The 12,736-nt window shown below is 31.8% G+C and overlaps 1 protein-coding gene across 1 annotated transcript; it reads left to right on the plus strand.

Moving 5' to 3' along the window:
• The first annotated feature begins 1,248 nt into the window (after positions 1-1,248).
• LOC114934636 (venom allergen 3) lies at positions 1,249-8,984 on the plus strand. Its single transcript, XM_029307323.2, is given in 6 exon segments — positions 1,249-2,069; positions 3,523-3,693; positions 3,788-3,872; positions 6,219-6,250; positions 6,253-6,356; positions 8,482-8,984. Coding segments are annotated over 6 exon segments (870 nt in total). The 5' UTR covers positions 1,249-1,913; the 3' UTR covers positions 8,804-8,984.
• Positions 8,985-12,736: the final 3,752 nt, after the last annotated feature.

The raw sequence follows: 12,736 nt of genomic DNA on the forward strand, positions 1-12,736 counted from the left end.
AACAAACAAATTTCGACCCTCCACGCCAGAATTTCACCGTGATATTACTATCGAGAGCTTTAGGAATCGCACTTAGAGGAGGGAAACAAAGACCACGAAATTGTTCTATACGAATCGTATACTTTGTATAGTCAAGGGAATTGTTTATTCTATTTTTTTTCTCTCCCTTTTGCTCTTTACTATTGCTTTCATTTTCATATAAACTGGATATTTTTTTATAATTGTTTTATATCAATTTCTATAATATATTACATATATATTATTAAATATTTCATTAATGTTAGATAACTAAAATATATTAAAATAGCTGTCGCATATAGTCAAGAGAATTGTTTATTATATTTTTATTTGTCCCTTTTTTGCTCTTTATATACTATTACTTTCATTTTTATATAAACTGGATATTTTTTTATAATTGTTTTATATCGATTTTTATAATATATTACATATATATTACTAAATATTTTATTAATGTTAGGTACCTAAAATATATTAAAATAGCTGTCGCATATAGTCAGGAGAATTGTTTATTATATTTTTATTTGTCCCTTTTTTGTGCTCTTTATATACTATTGCTTTCATTTTTATATAAACTGGATATTTTTTTATAATTGTTTTATATCGATTTCTATAATATATTACATATATATTATTAAATATTTCATTAATGTTAGATAACTAAAATATATTAAAATAGCTGTCGCATATAGTCAAGAGAATTGTTTATTATATTTTTATTTGTCCCTTTTTTGCTCTTTATATACTATTTCTTTCATTTTTATATAAACTGGATATTTTTTTATAATTGTTTTATATTAATTTCTATAATATATTACATATATATTACTAGATATTTTATTAATGTTAGGTAACTAAAATATATTAAAATAGCTATCGCATATAGTCAAAAGAATTGTTTATTATATTTTTATTTGTCCCTTTTTTGCTCTTTACTTTTGCTTTCATTTTGATATAAACTGGATATTTTTTGCTTATAATTGTTTTATATCGGTTTCTATAATATATTACTTATATATATTACTGGATATTTTATTAATATTGGATAATTAAAATATATTAAAATAGCTATCGCATATAGTCAAGAGAAATGTTTATTATATTTTTACTTGTCTCTTTTTTGCTCTTTACTTTTGCTTTCATTTTGATATAAACTGGATATTTTTTGTTTATAATTGTTTTATATCGGTTTCTATAATATATTACTGGATATTTTATTGATATAGATAATTAAAATATATAAAAATAGCTGTCGCATTGGCAGATATTTGGAAAGCATGATGCGAGCTTAAAAGCCGGTCGAGTACGCGCGAATTAAGCGACATAAAATATAACCTGCACCAAAATACTTGACAACCCGGAAAGAAAAGGGGCGGAAAGGGTGAAGAGGATAGATAAATTTTGGATATAAAGCAATGTGCCACGCGAGCAAATAAAAATATCGGCCTGCCTGCCGAGAGTGCCGGGCATTCCGCTGGCGAGACAATTTATCAACGGGCCGTCCCGGCAACGATTTCGTTTTCTTTACACGCAGCCGCGAAATTCTCGGTCCGTAATAAATGCGGAATTGAAATAGTTTGCTCGCGATGCGTTGCTTAGGTACATACATACATATACGTACGTCTCGTTTTCAATTCGCGCATCGATCAAGGCGCATATATATATATAGGCGATATGAATTTCCGTTCCGTTGCGCGATAAATTTTCCCTACGAATCCAGGCGTCTCGAACTGTCGAAGTCGCTAAATTGATTCGCGCGGTTTGAAGTTGGGAAACTCGCGGTGGAGAGAGAGAAAAAAAAGATACAGAAGAAAAGCTCGCGTCTCGCGATTAAGCGCGGATCCCGAAGCGCAATTGCAGCTGACGCGCGCGATCAATTTCGCGCGGCCGCGCCGATGGTTGACGATGATGAAGTTCGATCCGGGGATGACAGTTCGCACCTTTTATCTGTTATTTTTTCGGCGCGCGTTACGGCGAGGAAAGACATTATCGAGCGTCAGGACAAAAATGATTGCCGTACTTGTCCCGATCACACCATGTGCTTGTTCCTTGTAAATATTTATATATAAGGGCTGCTTGGGTAATATCGTGCACGCACGTAAACTCCATTTGATCGATTAGAATAGCAAGTTAATATTAAACATTCAATATTGAATATTCTATTTGGAAATCAATACTCGAAATCGTGACAAAACGTGCCGATATTTAAAATTCGCGACATCCAAAAGTTTCCAACCCTTCAATTATTCTATTAAAATAATCCATTCATCGGTATTTAATATATATTATAATTGAGAGATTCAATTTCTCTCTTTTCGCGTAACGAAAGAATGTACGGCAAAAATATTTTGAGATATATAATTCAATTAGAGATACAAATGATATCACAGAAAAAACAGTATCCTTGAGAGAATGCAAATATGCCTTGATTCAAGTATATTTTATCCTTATAATAGCACCAAATATAAATAATTTTGGATAAAGGATAATTTATCCTTAAAACAAAGTGCAAAATATTCTTGGTTGAAGCTGAAATTTACTTATAAATATTGCAAAGACAAGTGACAAGTGTGCATCGGATATAAGCGGTACTTTCAAATAAATATAATAATTCTTAGTTCAAATGTGACTAAGTTTGTTTTTACCATATACGATTTTTAAAACAAAAATATATCTTAAGGATAAAATATACTTTACACAAACTTATTTATTATTAAGGCAAATGAAAATTTGTGATTACAAAGAGCATTATATGCTTAAATCAATCAAATAGCGTTCAAGAATAAAAATATACTTGAATCAAGGATTCCTTTTTTTCTGTGATGTAATGTCATTTTTCTACATAACTTTTTTATTCCATTAGATATTATAACAAATTTTTGGTCGTATTTCCAACCAGGAATGCGCCGCTTCTTTGATTTTACTGCATCCATCCTTATTTGACTCTCTCTGATTATCATGTGCGTTTGATGACGAGGAAAAACATTTTTTTTTAAAGGAAGTAAAAAAATGTATTGAAAAGGAGGGTGATTACATAGAAAAATGACATATTATTTATATCTCTAATTGATATATCTGAAAGTATATAATATTTGGTTTCGGAAACACCCTTACAGAAAAAAAAGAATCCTTGATTCAAGTATATTTTTATTCTTGAACGCTATTTGATTGATTTAAACATAGAATGCTCTTTATAATCAAAAATTTTCATTTGCCTTAATAATAAATAAGTTTGTGTGAAGTATATATACTTGAAAGTATCGTTTATTTCCGATGCTCACTTGTCACTTGTCCTTGCAATATTTATAAGTAAATTTCAGCTTCAACCAAGAATATTTTGCACTTTATTTTAAAGATAAATTATCCTTTATCCAAAATTATTTATATTATAGGCGCTATTATAAGGATAAAATATACTTGAATCGAGGCATATTTGCATTCTTTCAAGGATACTGTTTTTTCTGTGCTCGTATGATTATTTTCGCTCCTGATATCCGTGTGCAGTCCGATTGCGAGGGCGCGGATTGCGTCGATATGGAGTACGGCGATCTCGATGGGGTGGATATCGAAACCGTGCTCGACAGTCATAATTTTTATCGGATCGCTCTGGCGAGCGGCAAGGCGAGCCGCGGAAATCCCGGGTTGCAACCCGCCGCGAGGACCATGATGGAATTGGTAGAAAAATCGACGGAACACACGCGCGATATTTAATCATTTATCCGGAAGGGTGGCAGAGACGCGGCATCTGAAGCATCATTTGTTTCGACAGATCTGGGACGACGAACTCGCCGTTATAGCACGTCGATGGGCGTTGCAGTGCAAGCTCTTCGAGGAGGATCAGTGCCGAGACATTGGCAAGTAACTCCAACGGATATATCTCATTTTTCATCCCTCTATACCTTCCTCCCACTCTCGTCGCTCTCTTTCACTCTCTCGTCGCGCCGTTATTTTTCAATATCCAATAACCCGTGCAGACGCGAAATTGTTCTATCGATACGGCAGCGGAAACACGCGCATATATGCGTTGCATTATGTAGATAAGATTGAGAAGGTATCTCTAATTTTCTAATCGACCGGATTTTTTATCGAAATTTATTCAGCGTATAGATTTTGATGCTTACAAAAATGACGTCTGTATTTATGATGATAAGAACATTAATGGTTATTCAGCGTATAGATTTTGATGCTTACAAAATGACGTCTGTATTTATGATGATAAGAACATTAATGGTCAGAAAATCTGTAATGTTGAAATTTTTTTTAATTAAAGCAATATTTACGAAATTATATAAAAAAAGGAGAGAGCCACAAATTGTATTATTAATAAGATTGAGAAGGTGTCTCTAATTTTTTAATCGACCGGATTTTTTCCTCGGAATTTATTCAGCGTATAGATTTTGATGCTTACAAAAAATGACGTCTGTATTTCTAATGATAGAACCTTAATGGTAAAAATATCTGTAATGTTAAAATTTTTTTAAATTAAAGCAATATTCGAAATTATATTAAAAAAGGAGAGAGCCAAAAATTGTATTATTAATAAGATTGAGAAGGTATCTCTAATTTTCTAATCGACCGGATTTTTTATCGGAATTTATTCAGCGTATAGATTTTGATGCTTACAAAAATGACGTCTGTATTTATGATGATAAGAACATTAATGGTCAAAAATATCTGTAATGTTGAAATTTTTTTAAATTAAAGCAATATTTACGAAATTATATTAAAAAAGGAGAGAGCCAAAAATTGTATTATTAATAAGATTGAGAAGATGTCTCTAATTTTTTAATCGACCGGATTTTTCATCGGAATTTTTTTAGCGTATAGATTTTGATGCTTACAAAAATGACGTCTGTATTTCTAATGATAAGAACATTAATGGTAAAAAATATCTGTAATGTTGAAATTTTTTTAAATTAAAGCAATATTTACGAAATTATATTAAAAAAGGAAAGAGCCAAAAATTGTATTATTAATAAGATTGAGAAGATGTCTCTAATTTTTTAATCGACCGGATTTTTCATCGGAATTTTTTTAGCGTATAGATTTTGATGCTTACAAAAATGACGTCTGTATTTCTAATGATAAGAACATTAATGGTCAAAAATATCTGTAATGTTAAAATTTTTTTTAATTAAAGCGATATTTACGAAATTATATTAAAAAAGGAGAGAGCCAAAAATTGTATTATTAATAAGATTGAGAAGATGTCTCTAATTTTTTAATCGACCGGATTTTTCATCGGAATTTTTTTAGCGTATAGATTTTGATGCTTACAAAAATGACGTCTGTATTTCTAATGATAAGAACATTAATGGTAAAAAATATCTGTAATGTTGCAATTTTTTTTAATTAAAGCGATATTTATGAAATTATATAATATTAAAAAAGGAGAGAGCCAAAAATTGTATTATTAATAAGATTGAGAAGATGTCTCTGATTTTTTAATCAACCGGATTTTTCATCGGAATTTATTCAGCGCTCGTATAGATTTTGATGCTTACAAAAATGACGTCTGTATTTATGACGATGAAAACATTAATGGTTAAAAATATCTGAAATGTTGACATTTTTAAAAATTAAAGAGATATTCAGAAAATTATATTAAAGAAGGAGAGAGTCAAAAATTGTATTATTAATAAGATTGAGAAGGTGTCTCTAATTTTTTAATCGACCGGATTTTTCATCAGAATTTATTCCGCACTCGTATAGATTTTGATGCTTACAAAAATGACGTCTGTATTTATGACAATAAGAACATTAATGATCAAAAATATCTGAAATGTTGACATTTTTAAAAATTAAAGAGATATTTACAAAATTATATTAAAAAGGAGAGAGCCAAAAATTGTATTATTAATAAGATTGAGAAGATGTCTCTAATTTTTTAATCGACCGGATTTTTCATCAGAATTTATTCAGCGCTCGTATAGATTTTGATGCTTACAAAAATGACGTCTGTATTTATGACAATAAGAAAGTTAATGATCAAAAATATTTGTCAGTATCTGAAATGTTGAAATTTAAAAAGATCGAAGCGATATTTGCAAAATTGTATGAAAAAAGGAGAGAGGCAAAAACTGTATTATTAAAAAGACAGAGAACTCGGTGTGCGAATCTTGTTATACCGAGAACGATTACTATACTCCGAGATCGGGGTTGCATACGGATGCCTTATTGAAACGAGTCGCTCGTTGCAGAACGATTTGGCGTATGGCAGAACGTGAACAGCGACTCGACATGGACAGCGTGGAAAATAGCACGAGTAGGGAAAGAATTCACTTTCATATTACGTCGTGGTACGACGAGGTAGAGGACTTCGACAACGCGGAAATCGGGTAAAACTCGAAAGTGTGCGCGCAGGGTGTATATATATATATACAGGATATACAGGATGTCCTGTACCTGGCGAGCCATCTTTCACCTAGATGGATCTTTTGACCAATTTCTCTTTGGCGAAAACGTCGGCGGAAGATCGTTTATCATTTGTCCGCTCGTGCAAGTTCTCAATTCTCAACAATAAATATCTTCTTGACCAATTCTTCAATTAAGCATCTATTATAAAATCAAGTTTAGTTAAGCTTGAATTTTTTTCTTGCGCTTTTGATTTTTTTTCGAAAAATCTTCCCTTCTTTTTATTTTCTCAATTATTCCTATAGCTCGACTATACTACTTCTTCTGGCTGTGAAGAAAAAAATTGCTTCCAAATCGGTCGAAGATACATTTGGAAGATGGCTGGCTAGGTCTGGCTAGTCACACCTCGTGTATGCAAATCGACAGAATCGGCGTAAATATACACGCGCAAGTTTCCTTCACGCTCGTGTATATGTAGGTCGTTGGTAACGCGTGCAGGAATCGCGATGCCGTCAAGAGGAAGGTACAATAGCCCGAGCCCGAGTTGATCGGAACGACTCCTTTGTGCCGAGAGACTCTACTACTCCTTTGTGAATGGCCGATGTTCGATCCGGCGTGTAGACACAAGCTAACTCGGTCCGCCAAATTTCGGGGAAAGGTTTGCGGCTCCCGCTCTGTTCTTCCTTGCCCTTTCTCTCTCTCTCTCTCTTTCTCTCACCTTTTCGCGATCCTCTATTTCATCCCTCGTATCCACCCTCGTTTCTGCTATTGCCCGCGATCGCGGTAATCTCGGGGGATTCAGTGCTGGTTTTGGACGCATCTGCGCCCCGAGCGATATTCTTTCTCCTTACCGTCTTATTTTTTTGAATTAAAATTAAAAACAAGGATATATGTATACGATAAACTGCAAAAATCTTAAATATATGTACGTATGACTTTTATTTATTTTTTTTACGAATTAAAAATCTCAAGAGCCACAGTGATTTATAGAATCTGGATTTATAATTGTGAAATGCATATGGAATTTGAAAATACATTGGACGTAGATATCTAGAATAATTTTATAATGTTAAAGATGTTTTGTTTCCTTACACTTTCTTTTTCACATTTTGCAGAAAAACTATCAATACATCATACATATGTTATATATATATATATATGCGTGCATGTAAAATCTAAATTTAGAAAAATAATTTTCCATAAAAATATGTAAATTATTTCAATATTCTGATATATGCCACGCGTTCTTCTCTTGGTGCCTTGAGCGACAGCGTCTTTATCCTTCTAAAACCAATACTAGAGAACTAAGGTTAGAGGGAACGAGAGGAATGAAATGACTTGACCGTCGTAGAGAAAATGACCGATTCTATAGAATAGAGGGTGGAAATAGAGGAATAACGGGTGGTGTTCTTCTTCTGTCGCCGGGAACAATCAAAATCGCGTATTCTCTCGATAAATTGGAAATCGAGAGTGCTATTGTACCGGCCCAAATTACTCGTCGATAGTCCGGTATACATGAATCCCCCAGCAGCTATGAGCTGCCGCCGTCTCTTTTTTTATTCAGGTCTGATAGGAAAAAAAGTTTCAATTTTCTATAGAATACATAAAAATGTAATACAATATCAGTTCCGAGCTTTAACCTTGTAAAGTCGTCTGAAAGAGTGTACGAGAAGGCATATTACCCTATCATTTTTTTATACACATCTACCCAGATGTTATAACTTATTTAAATTTTTTTCGAATAATTCCAATCGAATAAATTTCTAATAGAGCTATAGATTTAATTTTAAAATATAATTTTTATGACATTTCTTTCTTAAACAAAATATGTCTTTTGGAATTATTACATATATTTTTGTATAAAAAACAAGAATTTAACTCATAATTATTTCCTTCATAAAATTTGATTAACAATTTCCATTTGCAAGTTTAAGATGAATCTATAAAGGCATTTCCCAGGACTTGCGTAAAAATTTCAAATTATGAAAAGCTTCTCTCTCTCTCTCTCTCTCCCATCCTAATTTAAATTCAAGTTGCGCGTCAATGGAGGGAGACCCAAAGGCTGCCGACCGTCCACCTTCATTTAGTCCAGATAATCGTACCTTTCAGACTAGTGAACTACTCTAGCGCGACGTGGCAACTCTCCTCTTACATTCCCCTCGCATCGGCGACGTTCATTTACGTTGGTTGCGGCCGCGCGATTTACACGCTCGACTTGAACAAGACCGCGACGACGCCCGGCGGGTTTGGGAATCGGGTCGAAGTACTCGTGTGTAATTACGGACCCGTCGATCGCACCGCGCCCCGGCAGCTCTACAAGCTTGGCAGACCGAGTCTATGCCCATCCGGAACCTTCCCCAGCAACCGTTATCAATCCCTCTGCAGTTTAAGTGCAGACTCTACCTTAGAAGAGACTTCAACTGGTCTCTAATATTTTTTTAAAAATTTTAAGGTAGATTTTAAAGAAGAGAAAAATTATTAAAAATGTAAACGCTATGAGACAAAGAATGTCTGTATATATTATAATTTGGGGATTCTTTAGATTATTTGACAATTTGTTTATTTAAAAGCAGATTACATAACAGCATATAAGACGATCCAGCAACCGTTATCAATCCCTCTGCAGTTTAAGTGCAGACTCTACCTTAGAAGAGACTTCAACTGGTCTCTAATATTTTTTAAAAATTTTAAGGTAGATTTTAAAGAAGAGAAAAATTATTAAAAATGTAAACGCTATGAGACAAAGAATGTCTGTATATATTATAATTTGGGGATTCTTTAGATTATTCGACAATTTGTTTATTTCAAATCAGATTACATATAAGACGATCCAGTAACCGCTATCAATCCCTCTATAGTAAGTGCAGACTCTACCTTAGAAGAGACTTCAACTGATCTCTAATATTTTTTTAAAAATTTTAAGGTAGATTTTAAAGAAGAGAAAAATTATTAAAAATGTAAACGCTATGAGACAAAGAATATCTGTATATATTATAATTTGGGGATTCTTTAGATTATTTGACAATTTGTTTATTTGAAAGCAGATTACATAACAGCATATAAGACGATCCAGCAACCGTTATCAATCCCTCTGTAGTAAGTGCAGACTCTACCTTAGAAGAGACTTCAACTGGTCTCTAATATTTTTTTAAAAATTTTAAGGTAGATTCAAAAGAAGAGACAAAAATTATTAAAAATGTAAACGCTATGAGACAAAGAATGTCTGTATATATTATAATTTGGGGATTCTTTAGATTATTTGACAATTTGTTTATTTGAAAGCAAATTACATAACAGCATATAAGACGATCCAGCAACCGTTATCAAGTAAATGCAGACTCTATCTTAAAAGAGACTTCAACTGGCCTCTAATATTTTTGAATACAAAAATTCAGGTAGATTTAAAAGAAGAAAAAAAATTATTAAAAAAAAAGAATACTATGAGACAAAGAATGTCTATATATATTATAATTTGTGGATTCTTTAGATTATTTGACAATTTGTTTATTTCAAATCAGATTACATAACAGCATATAAGACAATCCAGCAACCGTTATCAAGTAAATGCAGACTCTATCTTAGAAGAGACTTCAACTGGTCTCTAATGTTTTTAAAAAAATTTTAAGATAGATTCAAAAGAAGAGAAAAAATTATTAAAAAATGTAAACGTTATGAGACAAAAAATGTCTATATATATTATAATTTGTGGATTTTTTAGATTATTCGACCATTGGTTTATTTTAAGTCAGGTTACATCACAGCATAATTCCACTGCCAAAATTATATATTGCAAATATATTCAAGCTGATTAGCTACTTGTAAGATATCTTAAGGTGTTTACCGTATACATACACGGAGAGAATTTTCTCCCAGAATTTATCTTGAAAATCATGATAATCGTGAGACAATATGGTATTGGGAGAATTTTATAAGAGTTTCTCTGATTAACCATAATGAAAAATATGAATATATACATAGTAAAATTAATCGAACATATTATATATTTTATTGTGGTAGACATGAATATTTTATATTGTGGTAAATTCTAAGAGAAAATTCTCTCTGTATACGCTAATGTTAACAAAGACTAATCTGTCAATTGTTACTCTCTGAACAAGCAGCCATATGTGGTTTGCTTGCAAATCCCAAATAACAACGCGAGAAGCCTTTGTTGTTGTCACGTTGGCCGTTCATGCACGTTTGTTACTACTTACTTAGCGACCGAATATACTTGGCCGACTCTTCTCCCTCGATTCGTTGCTTCATCGATCGTTACGGGACACGCGACCACTCGGTTAATCCTTAAGCACGAAAGCTCGTTTATCTTTATCGGTGTTCCTGAGTCTCAGATGCCGGAGGCACTTTTGTGTAAGAAGATTACCTTTGTCTACAAAAGTGGGAAATCTTTTTCTCACCGTTAATACCTGCTGAACCGTCTCTCAATTCGTATTTTCGTAATCATATTTTTGTATACACACTTATTTTTTATATATTTTCTTTATATACACTTATTGGACAAATACGTAATACAGTTTAAAAAAAAAGTTGATTAAAAAAATCGAAAAGAGTACATAATAAATATGCTATCACAGTTTATTTTTACTATATTTTTTTAAAGAGATATTTTACAGCTATTTTGCTGTATTCTTGATATTAAAATTAAAATTTTAAATGTTGTTATATGTGAATTGTATTATCTCTTTATTTTGAATTTTTCGCATAAATGAAAACACATAAGTCTGTAGTTTACGCGCGATCAAGATGAAGGAAACAAAGTTGTTATTCTTCATTATCGTGTATCTTCTCTCGCGTTGATAACATTAGTCAACCAGACGAAACCAGGTTAAGATCCGTCAATGCGGATCAGTGTTTTCATGTTCATTCCCGGCTGATAGCCTCAAAATGACGACAAAAATAAATTAATGCTGAGTAATCTTGCTTTATTAGAATGTAAGAAGAACGATAGTTACTTTTTTTGAACGATCAGCATCGCTCTTATCATTCTGTGTATAGCGATTATTCATGCTTTTGTGTGAACATCGAGAACCTGACATAAGAATGATAAATGGATTAATATCACCAACAGGGACATATCGGTCGTCCCATAATAATTTGGACGTTTTTATTCTTCTCACGTAACATATCCTCCCGAAAAATGATCTCGTAAATAAATATATGTATACGTGTTTCTTAGAGGGTACAGGCATTTTCTTCTGAAATAAAAGATTGGAAGGCAAACTAAAAAAAATATTTAATATAGAGACGAAGATAGTTTTATTTTGCTTAGAACGCTAAAGAATTTTGACAAATTAAAAATAAATGATAATATACGAGTAACCATTTCGCAATGTTAACTATTTTGATATTAATTCCAATTTTTTTCGACTATAATAATATAATAATATATTTTAATATTTTATTTAGAATTGGTACAAGATTCATCATTTCTGAATGTATCAAATCGAAGATTCCAAGTGAGAAACAGGCAGCAGATAAGCAATAGTAGCACCTTCATCATTCGTACTGTTTCTCCGAGTCACCTATTGTTACTGTTATATTTAATGATGCAATTGCCATTGCATTGCAGATAAGCGTGGTTAAACATCATTTTAAGATAATCAAAATATTGAACTATTATGTGTGTCTATATATCTATGTAGCTTACGCGTAATGATATCAGATATTAGATGTATCTAAATTACAATGCATGCAGTGTGTGCTTTTGAATACGCAATAATGCCACCATAATCCGAGTAAATTAACATTATACTACTGTGATCACAGGTAAATTGTTAAAATTGTCGGTAACAAGTACAGCCTGTGATTTAGCAGTTATCAGTTTATAAATTATGGAAATGTGATAGACACACACATGTGTAAATATTGTATATCGCATTACAAAATTGACTACGGAGATTTTATCGACAAACATGAATTAAATATAAATATTTAACTTTTATTCATTAAATCTAAATTTGAAGATTGAAGTTTATTTTTGTTTGAAATATTAAATTGAATTTTGTAATCAAACATATTAATTATACTATTATTTTCCTAATTTTCATGTCGCGAGGAGAGCAAAGTTGTGTGGTTTTAATAAAGCAAACTTTAGTAATTTTAATATTTTAATAATCTGTAACTTTTTTGTGGATATTACAATATAATTTCCATTGTATTTAATTCTCAGCGTTGCCTTTTAACTAATATTTTGAAATCTCAAACAAATGAATTAAATCAATGAATGCCGGATAAAACTTTGACTTATTAAATTGCTAAAAAATTTAAATCGCAAATTTGATTTTAAATAATTTATCTAATTTTGAGAGAGAGAGAGAGAAAGAAGTAAAAAATACATACTTAAAAC

This window comes from Nylanderia fulva, unplaced genomic scaffold (assembly GCF_048542155.1).
Source record: "Nylanderia fulva isolate GAGA-0341 unplaced genomic scaffold, ASM4854215v1 Scaffold7, whole genome shotgun sequence".
In the NCBI taxonomy this organism is placed as follows: Eukaryota; Metazoa; Arthropoda; class Insecta; order Hymenoptera; family Formicidae; genus Nylanderia; species Nylanderia fulva.